Source organism: Myotis nattereri (assembly GCF_964212035.1).
Source record: "Myotis nattereri genome assembly, chromosome: 11".
NCBI lineage: Eukaryota > Metazoa > Chordata > Mammalia > Chiroptera > Vespertilionidae > Myotis > Myotis nattereri.
The window spans coordinates 31,236,502-31,250,866 of NC_138086.1; the positions used below are offsets into that span (position 1 = coordinate 31,236,502).

Consider the following 14,365-nt stretch of genomic DNA (forward strand, 5'->3'; position numbering starts at 1 on the left):
CCATGGGCATGAAAATCAAGCATCCTTGGCAGTTCCCATAAACAACTATGCTGAGTATTATACCTGGCCGGGCAGGCCTCCTGGGTCAGCGGGGAGGACCTCGGTAGAACAGGAGCCAGCTCCCTGGTGGACTTGTACCTCTGTGACAGTGCCCGGGTCCGTCCTGCTCCCTGTCCAGGCCCCTCCTCACGGGACAAGCTCAGCTGCTATCTCCTAACTCCCTCCCCACTTCCCAGCCAGTTTCCTCCAGGGCTGATCTTCAGTGTCAGCATAAGGACATGGACCAAATCCCTCTCCTGGGGGCAGAGGAATGGAAGGTCTCAAGCCTGAGTCCCAGGATCTGCCATGGCTCCCAATGGGGTGGCTGGAGTGAGAGGGGAACAGAGGGGATGCGATGCCCTCGTGAGGTATGCGGATCCCAAGGTGTTCCCCACGGAAACGTGGGGGGCATTTTTTCCCGGGGATGGGAGTGATGTCGTTTCCCATCAGGCTCCCTGCCCTGCCCCCTCACCCTCCTTCTCTTCCTCTGCGGGAGGGCAATGCCCAGGGGTCCTCTAGGCTTCTCTGGCAATGTCCTCCGGGGCCTCATCGGAAGGATGGGGGCTAATGGATAGACCCAGATATAGGTGGATGGACAACACAGGAGGACATGGAGCTGCAGGCGGAGGTGCTGGAGCTGGGTGTAAGGAGTCCATGACAAATGGGTGGGTGTCGCCCAGGAGAAGGTATTAGAGGGTTGGATTCCAGGGACGAGACAGGTGGGGTGGGGTATGCATTGGCAGGCAGGGAGGAGCCAGGAGGAAGTTGAGCTGATGGAGAGGCTGAGTGAGGCTCACTAAGGTGGGCAGCAGCTCTGCCCTCTTCCTGCCACTAAAAATACCTCCTTCCCAGACAGCCCTCCTCTTTCCTGCACCCATGCCGGGCTTTGTTGGGCATGGAGCGGGGAAGGGCCTGGTTCAGAAGCTGGACTGACCTGGGTGTGGGGCTGAGAGGGTCTGCTCTGGGCTCAGTCTCAGAGCAGGAGGTGTGGCTCTCCAGCCTGCAGCCCCACATGCAAGAAAGCTGAGGCCTGGGAGCCAACTTGGAGGGAAGGAAATAGCAGCTGCAGGCAGCATCCTCCTTACACAGGACCTCCTGGCAGAACCAGCAAATCCCAGAGCGGAGGGAGGGAGCTCTTGGCAGGTGCAGCCTGACCCCACCCAACTGCGAGGTGAATGATACTGAGGTTAGGACCTGGGAGCCTTGCCAGTCTGGGTTGGATGCTCTGATGTAACGCTCACTAGGTCTATGGCATGAAGCAAGTTGCTCCATCTTCCAACAGGGATAGCACAGTACCTGGCTCAGAGGAAGCATGCAAGCGACAACTGTTATGATGATGGTTTCTCCCTGCATCTATGTACCCATGATGCAGTCACCATCAGGGCTCTGGCCTCTACAAACGGGTTTATATGCAAACCTGTCTGAAAAGGCAGGTTCCTTCCTTCCCCCACGCAGTGCCCCACCGCTCCCCCTCTGCCTGGGCTCGGGTGCACCCCGACGCTGAGTTCCAGGCTCTGATGCTAACCCCTGCCCTCCTGCTTACCCACAGACTTGCGTAGGATGACAGCCGGCTTCATGGGCATGGCGGTGGCCATCATCCTCTTCGGCTGGATCATCGGCGTGCTGGGCTGCTGCTGGGACCGAGGCCTTATGCAGTATGTGGCCGGGCTTCTCTTCCTCATGGGAGGTAAGGTGCAGGCTTGGGGGGCCTGTCGGGGGAAAGGTCTGGTTACTGGGATTCTGGAGGAACGGTTAAGTGCACAGCAGATGAAAGCCACAATTCTGTGGGGCTCTACCCATTCATTCATTCATTTATCATTTTTTTGAATTCTTCTTAATCACATGTCCCTGCACTAGCTGCTGGGGATGCAGAGGCTAATGAGACTAATAAGGTGTGATCCTTGCCTGCTGTGGGGGACTGTGCAGCTATGGCATTGAGGCGGGTATCAGACGCAGAGTGAGCGTGAACCCCGGAGATCCTTGGGCATTTTATACACACACTAGACTTCAGGGTGGGAAGTGGGTGCTATCTGGGCAGTTTCCCCTTTAAAAGCTTCACCCTTGATTTATGCTTCCTAAATGCTGCTCCTGTTTCCAAATGAGGTACCTGCCCTCGTGCCTGCCCCTTACTCTCTGACTGCCATGGCCAAGGACCAATCCAGTCCTTAGGAAGGGATTGTAGATGAACCATGTGGCTGTGCAGGAGCAGGTCCCAGTCCACGGGAAGTGAGTGCTAATCCACAGCCACAGGTGCCTCCTTTCTCCCTGAAGAGCTAAAATGTGCCCTTTGGTCTCCTGGTGTGAGCCTCAGATGGAAGCAAAGCGAAGCATTGGGTGTGCCCGTCACAGTCTGCCCTGCAGGGAAGAGTGCATTGACGAATAGCAGAGCCAGGTAGAGGGGAATTGGGCTTGGATTGAGGGAATTAGAAGTGTTTATGGAAAGAAAGGAAAATGAGTCCTACCACTGGAAACAAATGTTAGTAAGACTTTGGGCTCCGTGTGCCTCTGTCCAGTCCAGGTCCCTGTGGTGGATGCCTGGCTCTGGGGTCTGAGCAGAGGAGGGAGGTGAGGAGCAGGCCAGCTGGGGAAAGGAGGTGGCTGTGCCTCTAGGTGTGCACAGGTCTCCGGGGCTGTGAGCAAAGGGCTGGGAGAAGAGGAGAATGGCAAGACTCATCCTGGGGCCTGCCCATGGGGCCCACACCTGCGGTTATGGCAGAGGCTGGTGGAGGGAGGTTCTAGGTGGCTCTCTCTAGAGCAGTGGTTCCCAACCTTCCTAATGCCACGACCCTTTACTACAGTACCTCATGTTGTGGTGACCCCCAATTTCATTGTTAAAATTGAACATAATTAAAGCATAGTGATTAATCACAAAAACAATATGTAATTATATATGTGTTTTCCGATGGTCTTAGGCGATCCCTGTGAAAGGGTCATTCGACCCCCAAAGGGGTCGCGACCCACAGGTTGAGAACCACTGCCCTAGAGGTTCCCACACCCCTCCTCCTGAGCTCCCACAAAACCAGCCCTGCTGACCTTTTCCGTGCCTCGGTGTCCTCCTCAGTGAAACCAGGGGGAGCCTGGTTTTCAAACTGTTTTAGTAGCAGCTAAATCCTTTCGGTTCCCACTTCCAGTCAAAATCTTGCGTGGACCCTGAAATGTAAGAAGGTAGAGTGGATGAGCTCTGTTTGTAGTGAGTGTTCTTGCTAAGACTCTTGGTTTTACAAAGATGGGCTCCAGTAACACGGGGCTTTTCTAGGGCTTGGAGGGCCTCCCAGGAATCTGAGAAAAGCGGAGCAAACAGGCCTTGGGCTGAGCAGGAATAGAAATGGGAGCTCTTGGAGATGACGCTCTCTCATCACCTCCTTCTCCAGCTCTCTGCACACATCCCCTGCTCCCCCTCTCTCCAGGCCAGGCATGTGGCTCACATCTGCCCAGGTGCTAAGTCTCCAGGGTCCGTCCACTTCCTTCTGGGCTGCTAAAGACAGAGAGGGAACATTAGTGTCCTTGCAGAGAGCCCAGAGCAGCTGCCATCTGCTGAGTCCATGGGTGGGCTTTGTGAGGATCTAGGGAGGAGCTACTCAGGAGCAGAAGCTGTGCTTCCCCTCACCTGCCCAGCAGGGGGAGCTACACTGAGAGGCTGGGGTGTTGACCCAGAAATGATGCCTTGATCCATAACAACCTGTGTGTCAAAAAGAGATGTTTCGGTACCAACCCTTCTCAGAACCTGACCAGTCCTTGCCCTCCAAGAGTTGACCTTCTAAGTTGATCTGTGGATTAAATGGGAGAGCTGGCCACCTGCTCCAGCATCTCATGGACACAGCAAAACAGTCAGCCACTCAAACTATAGTTTGTATGGCACAGTGAGATAAGGCCCACGGCCTTAGCTTGCACCGAGACTGGATTTAAGGCACCTGTAATTGAGCACAGACAGGTGCCAAAGAGTTAGATTGGGCGACAGGTGAGACCAGCTGGTGGGGACCAACCTCAGCAGTGCTTGGGAGCTGGCCAGTCCTGGTGAGCAGGTGCAAAAGGAGGGGTTGGCAAGAGTGCAAAGGTAAGTTTGAAGTCAAGAGTCCGAAGGTGGAATTGAGATTGACTTTGGGTGAACCGACTAGGGCCAAAATGAAAACGGAAGAGCTCTCCTCACAACCTGTTCGGATGTGAAGGAAGAGGGCCCACACTGAGCACGTCTCTGCTCCACATTGAACTGTTTCCCTGGGCTAGAGAGAGGGCGCCCCACACCTTGTGAAATAAGCAGCAACAAATTGTTTAATTAACACTCAACCCAGAGGAGGCAATTAGTTAAGTAGGGCAGCTTTGTTGAGCCAGGAGGCTGGGGGTGGTGGGTGGGATCCAGTTTTCCCTTTGGCAGGGGCTCCAGGGGAGAATCTAGCCCAAACTGGCACAGCACCATTCCGGCGCCAGCAACTGCCAGAGACAAGTGTCTCGATGAGTCATCAGTGGTAGTCTGCGCAGGAATAGGATGGCACGGGGGAAAGACAGCCTGGCGAGGCAGTGTATGACTGCTACGATTACTTGTGATCCACTGGCGGGGTGAGCCTCAGAGCCGCCTCATGCACACAGATCTACAAGATGACTGTGAGCATCCAGCGCATGCCCTCCCCATCCTCCCACGCTCTTGGGAGACATCCATCATCTCTGCCGCCGCCTGGACAAAGCCTTCATGAGCCCTCATCTAGGCTGGAGCCCCCTATCTGGACGCTGACTCCATTCTGCCACCCAGCAACCAGTCCTTTACAGAGCAGTTAGCATCATTTCCAAAAAAAACTATAAAGCAGATATGTCACTCATCAGCTACCGGTGCGCCAAAGGTCTCCAGTTGAATTTAAAATCCAAATTCCTTTCTCTTCTTTGGAAGCTGTCTTAGACAACTCGGGCTACTGTAACAAAATACCATAGACTGGGTGTTTATAAACAATATGCAATTATTTCTCTGTTCTGGAGGCTGGGAAGTCCAAGGTCAAGGCACTGAACCATTCAGTGTCTGTTGAGAACCTACTTTCTGGTTTATAGATGACACCTTCTTGCTGTGTCCTTTCATGGAGGAAGGAGTGAGGGAGCTCTCTGGGGTCTCTTTTATAAGGGCACTGATTCCATTCCTGAGGGTTCTACCCTCCTAATCTAAGCACCTCCCAAACGTCTCTCCTAAGACCATCACCCTGGAGTTAGGACTTCAACATAGGAATTTGCGGGCACACAGACACGCAGTCTATAGCAGGGGCCCTATGTAATCCGGCTCATTCTCTCACCCTCTTTCCTGTTCCTTCCCCTACACTCATGTCACTCCACCCGTGCGCTGCCTTTGTGTCCTGGAACACAGAATGTTAAGTCTAGGCACCGACGGAGCTGGTGGGCCCCTTTGCCTGCAGTGTTTTCCCACCAGTGTCTGAGGGCAAGGTCCCTCCTAGGATTCAGAGAGGGTTTCCTTGACCACTAACGCCATGAAGCCACCCAGTCACTCGTGACATCTCAATTTAATTTTCTGCAGCACACTCACTACTTTCTGAAATGTTTGTTACTGTTTTGTTTTTAGTTGATTTTTTTTTTTGCCAGCTTAAAAAAAATTATTATCTCAAAATTTCTATGGATCAGAATTCCAAGCACAGTTTGACTGGGTTCTCTGCTCAGAGAACTATAATCAAGGCGCCAGTTGGGGCCGGGGTCTCATCTGAGGCTGAGTCCTCTCCCAAGATCTAATGTTGTTGTCAGAATTCATTTCCTGGCAGCTGTAGGATTCAGAACGTTTGGTTTCTCAAGGGCAGCAGGAGAGAGAGAGTCTCTGACTTCTTTAATCTCTAACCTTCAGATCTTTCTTTTAAGACTTTATTTTTTAGCATAGTTTTAGGTTTATAGAAAAACTAAAGACCCAGCAGCGCGAGACCCCAACCTGCCGTGACCCGCCCTGTGTGAGCCTCGGGATGCCTCTGCCGCGCCAGCCCCGCCAGCCCCACCAGCCCTGCCAGCCCCGCAAGAGCCTTGAGTCCCGGCCTATGAGAGATGCTCCATGCACCTCCTGGTGACTGGTTGTGGTCGTGACGCCATAACGGCTTTTCTGATATAGACTGAATGGGTAGCACAGAGTTCCCATTTTACTCTCTACCCCTGAGCATGGCTTTCCCTGTTATTAATATCTGGTATTAGTGGTGTATATTTGTTATAATTAATAAGTATTGGTTCATTATTAATAACTACTATCCATAGTTTATCCAGATTCTTATGTTTTACCGATGTCCTTTTTCTGTTCCCGAGTCCCATGAAGGATTCCTCATCACACTTAGTTGTCATGTCTCTTTGGGCTCCTCTCACTGTGACAATTTCTCAGACTGTCTTTGTTTTTAATGACCTTGACTGTGTTGCGGAGTGTTGGTCATCTGTATTGTTTGAGGAGTGTTGGTCATCTGTATTGTAGGATGCTCCTCTGTTGGGACTTGTGTGATGTTTGTCTCATGAGTAGACTGGTTTATGGGTTGGGGGAGAAAAACCACACAGGCAGGTGCCATTTCCATCACATCATTTCAAGGGAATAGCCATGATTTGTTTATGACAGTTGATGATGACCTCGGTCATCTGGCTGAAGTAGTGGGTGTTAGCTTTCTCCTCTGTGAACTTACTCTTTCTTCCCTGTTTCCATACTGTCTGCTTTGGAAGGAAGTCATAGTTACTGCCCACACCCGAGGAGTGGGAAGTTAGGCTCCCTGTCCTTGAGGGCGGAATATCTACGTAAGTTATCTGGAATTCTTTTACACAGGAGATTTGTCTCTTCTTCCCTATTTATTAATTTATTCAATCATCTATTTGTATCAGTGTGGACTCGTGGAAATTTATTTTATACTTTGGTTATAACCCAACATTATATTTCGTTGGTCCAGCGTTGGCCCTTGGGAGCTCTTTCCATTGGCTCCTGTGTCCCTTTGCTACACTCCTATCAATGCGGGTTTGGTTTTTGTTTGTTGTTGTTTTTTTGGCACTGTGAAGTGCCCCAGTCCTAGAATCAGCCATTTCTCCAAGGAGCCCGTGTACCTTTTAATGGAGAATGGTATTAGAAACCAAGATCAGCCATGTGGATTGCCAGTGGAAGTCAAGATCGGTGTCTGCAGTGTTTTTAACTTCTGTGTTTGTTCATTGACTACCCCACCCAACACTTAGATGTAGGCTCTTTGAGCCCCGGAGCCTGTCTGCCTTGTTCTGCACAGTGTCTGCACTCTTCAGATGTCTGTTGAACACATGCATTGCAAACGTGAATTATGTGCAAGAAAGAAAAAGGATTTTTTTTTGGGGGGGGGGATGGAAATCTCAGCTTTTTAATTTATTTTTACAATATACAAAATAAATCTATTACCAGATTGTAGATACAAAATAATTAGCCATTTACATGCAATAAACATTAATATTTCAAGAAAAAAGATTTAAAATATAATAATATTACCAAAACTATACTAGCATAGTATACTATCACAAAAGTTGTAGGAAATACTAAAAATCTGCAAATAACAGGATTGCTTCTATTATATTCTAAAGTTTTTTCCCTCCACTGGTTCTATTTTTGTTCATCAGTTTATGTTGTTCATTATATTCCACAAATGAGTGAGATCGTGTGATATTTATCTTTCTGTGACTGGCTTATTTCGCTTAGCATAATGTTCTCCAGGTCCATCCATGCTGTTGCAAATGGTAAGAATGTCTTCTTTTTTGCAGAAATGTAGTATTCCATTGTGTTGATGTACCACAGTTTTTTAATCCACCATCTGCTGATGAACACTTAGGCTATTTCCAAATCTTAGCTATTGTAAATTGCGCTGCTATGAACATAGGGGTGCATATATCATTTCGGATTGGTGTTTCTGATTTCCTGGAATATATTCCTAGAAGTGTGATTACTGGGTCAAATGGGAGTTCTATTTTTAATTTTTTTGAGGAAACTCCATACTGTTCTCCACAGTGGCTGCATTCCCACCAGCAGTGCACAAGGGTTCCTTTTTCTCTGTATCCTCGCCAGCACTTGTTGATTTGTTGATGATAGCCATTCTGACAGGTGTGAGATGGTACCTCATTGTTGTTTTGATTTGCATCTCCTGATGATTAGTGACTTTGAGCAAGTTTTCATGGCCTTATATATGTCTCCTTTCAAAAGTGTCTATTTAGGTCCTTTGCCCATTTTTTGATTGGATTGTTTATCTTCCTTTCGTTAACTTGTATGAGTTTCCTGTAAATTTTGGAGATTAAACCCTTATCTGAGATAGCATTGGTAAATATGTTCTCCTATGCAGTGGGCAAGGATTTTGTCTCCACAGAGCAGCAGTCCTTCAAGAAAGTATTCTCTCTTATCTTTCATTCCTGGTCTTATCTTCCCATTCATGAGATTCCTTATTCTCATTTTAACTTTATCTGAACACTCCTAACGTCCCTGTAGAACAAGTCTCAAATTCCCTTTGGAAGTAGGGAATGTTAGAAATGGGAGGGACCACCCTGTTGTGACTCGGTTGGGCTTCATCCTGGGCACCAAAAGGTTGCTGTTTTGATTCCTGGTCAGGGCACATGCCCAGGTTGTGGGCTTGATCCCTTGTAGGGGCGTGCAGAGGCAGCCGATTGATGTCTCTCACACATCGATGTTTCTCTCTCCTCTCTTCCTCTCTAAAAATCAATAAAATTCTTTTTTTAAAAAAAGTCTCTTTAGATATGGAAGGGACCTAGAGATCATCCAGTTTGACCTCCTTGTCTTCCCAGATAGCAGTAGTCATGTCAGTTGTCCTAGGTCACCCCCCTAGTGAATGGCTTAACTGAGCCAGAGCCCGGCCTGTGCCACCAGCCTGGATACTTGAAGCCTCTGTTTCCAGTACTCCGTGTTGAAGGTCCCCACGACCCCCTGTGTCACACACACTAGCATGGCTCCAGTTCTGTGCTTCTGAGCAGATGCCAGTGTTCCCAGAATCTCCCACATTCCCTTTCTGTTCCTCCCTTCTCAAAGCACACAGGGGCATCTGGAGGCGATGGTGGCCGTAATTGAGGGCAGGGATGGTAATGGGAAAAGGAAATCATTAAAGGTCCTTTTCCTACCACCTGTGGTCAGTGTAACCTTTTCTACCTCCCAGTTAGTCAGGGGGAATGAGGAGAATGCCCTAAAGAAGCTCGAGCTCTCAAGTTTGAGTGATTGCAGTAATTTGCAAACCACTGATGCCAAATGCCTCCCCCCAGCTCACCAGAGAGCAGTTCATCCGTGTGATGAGCCCCACACACCCCTCTTCTGATAGACAAAGACCTTGATAAAGGCCCAGCATTTCTGAAAACTTACAAGCCGAACATGAGAAGTCTAAGACATAGGTGTCTTGCCTGGAGGACTATTTCTTTAAGGCAATAAGTCATTTTAGGGACTCCGATGAAGTAGAACAACGTCCACGTTCCCATCAGCCTCTGCCACTGTCATTCCTCACTCCAGCATGACTTACAAACATGGCTGAGACGGTGTTTCTGGAAGACCAGGAAGCCCTATGCCTCAAACTTCATAACTCATGGGTAAGAGAGGAAAAACCATGTATATTAGATAATCTGGGAGGAAGAATAAATTCAGTATAAGAAACCCTTAATAAATGGGGGCTGTTACAATTATATGCATATCCTAAGTGAAGTCCATTTTAGTAGGCAGAGAAAGGTCCATGATATACCATGACCAGTCAAGGGCATAAAACTTATTTACTTACCCTGCTAGATTGCTTTTATAGTTTCCTGGGAGATTTCACTAGAATGTCGTGACTCTCCTCTTGACTTTTTGTCTTATATCCTTTCTTTTCCTAATCCTAAGCAGAGCTCCATAAACGACTTCACACCCTGGAGCATGTCTTGCCCTTTGGAAGGAATATGTTTGAATATTTATTAGCATTTGATAATTGCTTTCAAAACAAAGACATCAGGAGGAGACACATTATCAGGGGGATTAGGAAATGACATTCACTTTGGCCTAACGTAGAATGAGTGGCCAGGATCTATCACTCCAGCAGCCCAGGCAGCAGGAGAGGTCATTTCCCTTTAGAATTGGAATGGACGCCAAAGGGGTGACACCCTGGCCCCCAATGGTAGCCTAGCTTTGCTGTTATAGGTTGCCTTCTTTATAGATTTGCCCTTCAGAAGAGAATACTAAGCAGCTTTGGCCCTGCAAGCCCAACGCTGGTCAATGAAGGCCTCGTCAGATACCCTGTAACCTGCCTGTCCAAACATTCAAGAAAACCACATATTCACTGGCCAGGGGTTGCTTTGTCACTGAATTCCCAGAGGAAAATGCTGAGACAGAGCCGACCCTGGAAGGAGATGGACGGCAGGGTGGTTTGTGAAGGCATCTAGGAGAGCTCTTTGGGAAGAACCAATCCTTGTCTCTCAAAGTCCCTGCCCACACTTGCCCATGAGCTACCTTCAATTCCCTGCCACACAGTTGGAGATGGGGGGTGTAAAGTCCTTGCTCATGAAGGAGAATCATCCAACTATAAGGGGGAATTAGGGTATTAGTACAGGACAAAGGAGCCTTGGAATAGCCACACTCAAACCCACAACTTCCCAGGCCTGCCTCCAGCACCATGCCACCCTTAAACCCTGCAGCCACACAGGCCTGCCTCCAGCACCATGCCACCCTTAAACCCTGCAGCCACACGGGCCTGCCTCCAGCACCGTGCCACCCTTAAACCCTACGGTCACACAGGCCTGCCTCCAGAACCGTGCCACCCTTAAACCCTACGGTCACACAGGCCTGCCTCCAGCACCGTGCCACCCTTAAACCCTGTAGCCACACAGGCCTGCCTCCAGCACCGTGCCACCCTTAAACCCTACGGTCACACAGGCCTGCCTCCAGAACCGTGCCACCCTTAAACCCTATGGTCACACAGGCCTGCCTCCAGCACCGTGCCACCCTTAAACCCTACAGTCACACAGGCCTGCCTCCAGCACCGTGCCACCCTTAAACCCTGTAGCCACACAGGCCTGCCTCCAGCACCTTGCCATGCTCGCAGGACACTGCAGCCTTTGACGCAGGAGCTCCCAGAGAGCTTGATAAATTCCCCTAACTCAGGCCAAGTCCCTTGTGCTTGAAATCACCTCTCATCCTTGATGACTGAATAATACACAAAACATGTTGCCCTTCCCTTCAAAAGCCGACTCCCTGGACATTGCCAGCACCGCCTTCTAATAAGGCGAGACTGAGTTCACGGCTCACTGGGGTAAGGGACTGCACCTCTTTGGGAAGCTGACAAACACGGGGGAGGGGTTTGGAGGCAACAAGGTCAGAATTTACTGAGAATTGGAAGTCTGGGTTAAGTTCTTTATTTCAGTGCGGGTGTTTGATTAAAATTGGGTAAGAATACTGATAGTGCCCAACATTGGTGGGAACAGCAGGACTGATGAAATCTTAGAGCACACACCGTCTGTTGAATCTTCCAGTGGAAGAGTTGATGGGTATTTTGAGAAGTTCCTGTAATGAACAATCAAACCACTTCTGTGGGCAGGACAGACCCAGAAGTGAAAAATAGCAAAGTTAGGTTACCATGGACAGTAAGGTATGGTTTTGGGCCACTGTCTGGGATCGGGGGCGGTGTGTGTGTGTGTGTGTGTGTGTGTGTGTGTGTGTGAGATTTGGGGTGTCACTCAGGATGAATGATTTCTCCACAGCCTGGTGCCTTCCTGACTGGCTGCCTCCACCAACATAGACGTGCTCAGATGTGTCTGAATTATTGGGTTAATGTTGAATGTAAATAGTCCAGACTTAGGCTGGGACCCTGACACCCTGAGGTCGCCTGTCACGAAAACAAGACTCTCTTTCCTGGGGTAGAAATACTGGTGTCGCTGCACTGAAGTGGGGTCCCTGTCATCAAGTGGGGGGTGGGGCAAGGGCAGGCTGGAGCAGGGAGAGCAGGGTGGCTGGGGACATCTCTGTTACTGGGTGGGGTGCAGAGAAAACAGATGTCTCCAGCAGCCTTTTCAGTGGAAACAGACCCAAAAGGTGGTGGTGACTCCTCAGTGCTTGATTGCCATGGAAACTTAGGTGGTTTCTAAAGCAACTTCAAAAGCTGCCCTCCCTGTGGCTCTTCTGGATGATCTTACAGAGGTGTGCAAGCCTCAGAGAAAGGGAACTTGTCAGGCAAGCTTCTGGCCCTTGAAACAAGTCACAAATCAAAGGAAAATACTGGAGCCTGAAGTAAATGGAGGGAACCCCTCCTGCTGGGCTTCAAAGCTGCTCCCAGGAAGCAATGAAGAGGAAGGAGCTGGCATGAGCGAGGAGGGATTTCCTTCCTCCTGTCCTGTCCTGGGGGCAGAGGGATTGAAAACAGGTGAGAAGTGGCACCAGAAATAGCCAGGCTCAAGGGAGGGGGCTGGGGGACTCTGCTGGGAAAGGCTCTCTCCCTCTCTCCCTCTCCCCCATCCCATCCTCCTATTTCTTGGATGTCTGAGATGCACCCTGTGTATGGGGATTGAGGCCAGAGGACCAGACACCAGGGGAAATGGTGCAGACCAGACGCAGGACTGAAAGCTAGGCTGGAGGGCATTGCCAGCAGGCAAGCTGTAGTGTGTACAGAGGAATTAGGGCCCCAGCCCCCTCTGGGTACCAGAGGGATGACTTGGAAGAGTGGCCCAATTTATAGAGCCAGGGAGAAGGGCCGGGCAGCCCCCATAGTGCATTGGACACACCATTGGGACCACAAACCATCCCTGCACCCCACTGTATGTGTGGGGCGGGGCGGGTGCTGGCAAGGCAGAACTGTTTGACTGTCCACATTGTACAGGGGCACTGGTGATAGCCTTGAAGGCCCGGGGGTGCTAATGGGAGACTGACAATGGGCAGGGGTTATGAAGCTGGCCCCTGAGAGGTCAAGGTAGTCTGCTCTTGTGGACATACTTTTCATCCTAACAGAACTTGGGCTGTTGGGACAGGTGGGTAGTGCCTGGCATTTTATCCCCAGCTATGAAATAATTGGAGAAAGAGAGCCTGTGTAGGGCTGCTGTACCTCCCTGACATTCTGGAAGCCTCCTAATTGCAAACACTTCCTTGTTATCAGATCATATCTCATACCTTGTGGCTTGAGTTGGGGGTTGGAAAATACTCTCCCTAGCTTTAGAAGCCATCAGGAGATCAAGGATGTCTGAGATGTGGCTGTGAGAGGGGCCAGCCCATCGCCACTTTACTTAGCTACCAGAACCTGCCCGCTGCCGATTATTCATTAAATAAAACAACCAGTCGTCGAGCACCTGCTAAGTAGTAGGTCCTGTGGAGGATAAAAGGAAATAGAACTGATTCCTACCCTGGAGTTGCTCACATTTTTAGAGAGGAGTCCGACACCGAGACCCATTGCTGTGATAAATGAGCTGTTTTCCTTTGAATGACTGACATCTTCACAATGCAAAATAATAAAAACAAAAGGATTCTGTCTTTTCCGCAGTGAAGAAGACAAGGGCATCTTCAATCTACCATTCTTAGGGAAGGAAGGTTCTGGTCATCCAAAAAGGGTGGGTGAGGATCATTTATGGTTCGGGTAACACTTTCCAGTTCACAGGACTGTAAGGTCTCATTTGACCTTCAAACCCCCTTAGGAGTCAAGTGGAGGAGGCAGACAGGGAGAGGGTAGGAGATTGCTGAGCATCTCTGCTGTATCAATGGTAAATGCTCTTCAAACATTTCTTTCATCTTCCTAGCTGCCCTTAAGGTTGTCATTGCCACCCTAATTTTGTAGATAATGAGCTGAGCCCAGGGAGCCATGAAACAAACTGAGAGTCATGCAATTAAGTAAATGGTGGAGCCTAAATCTAAGGTGCTCACACTAATCCCCACCCTTTCTTCTCTGTTCCTGGGACCTGGTAAAAGGCCACCTAGCAGGCCACCTGGGATCAAGAAGTAGGCCTGAGAACTTAACCAGCAAGGCAGACGTAGGCTTACTGGAAAGCATTCATTTACAGCTGTAAACCAGAGAGGACCCCCCTCTACCCCCACCAGCGAGGGGCAGGTCTATGTTTGGGGCAGGGCAGGAGGAATTAGGGTGGAAAAGGCCCAAAGGGAGGCACTGCTACCATCAAAGTGTTAAAAATGGCATTAGGTCAGGTCTGCATCAAAGTCCTGTAGTCTTAGGCACGTTTATCCTCGCTATAGCTCAGTTTCACCATCTGTAAAACAGAACCCACCTTGTGGGGTTGTTGTGAGAATTAAGTAAATTGTGGAATGTGCCTAGAACTGTGCCTGGCCCAGAATGAGCACTTTCTACATTTTGATTCACGTGTGGTCAGTTTATCCCTGGCGCTTGTCTTCTCTGCAGTTCCCAGCGCTTGCCTAGACAGTTGA

At 49.6% G+C, this 14,365-nt stretch overlaps 1 protein-coding gene across 1 annotated transcript in view; it reads left to right on the top strand.

Moving 5' to 3' along the window:
• The window catches only part of TMEM178B (transmembrane protein 178B), a gene marked incomplete at its 3' end in the record, with an annotated part of 348,346 nt that overhangs the window by 316,732 nt on the left and 17,249 nt on the right, over window positions 1-14,365 (top strand). The window contains exon 3 of the mRNA XM_081102486.1: window positions 1,589-1,726. Within this exon, the coding sequence (XP_080958612.1) occupies window positions 1,589-1,726 (138 nt within the window). The remainder of the gene's footprint in view (window positions 1-1,588; window positions 1,727-14,365) is intronic.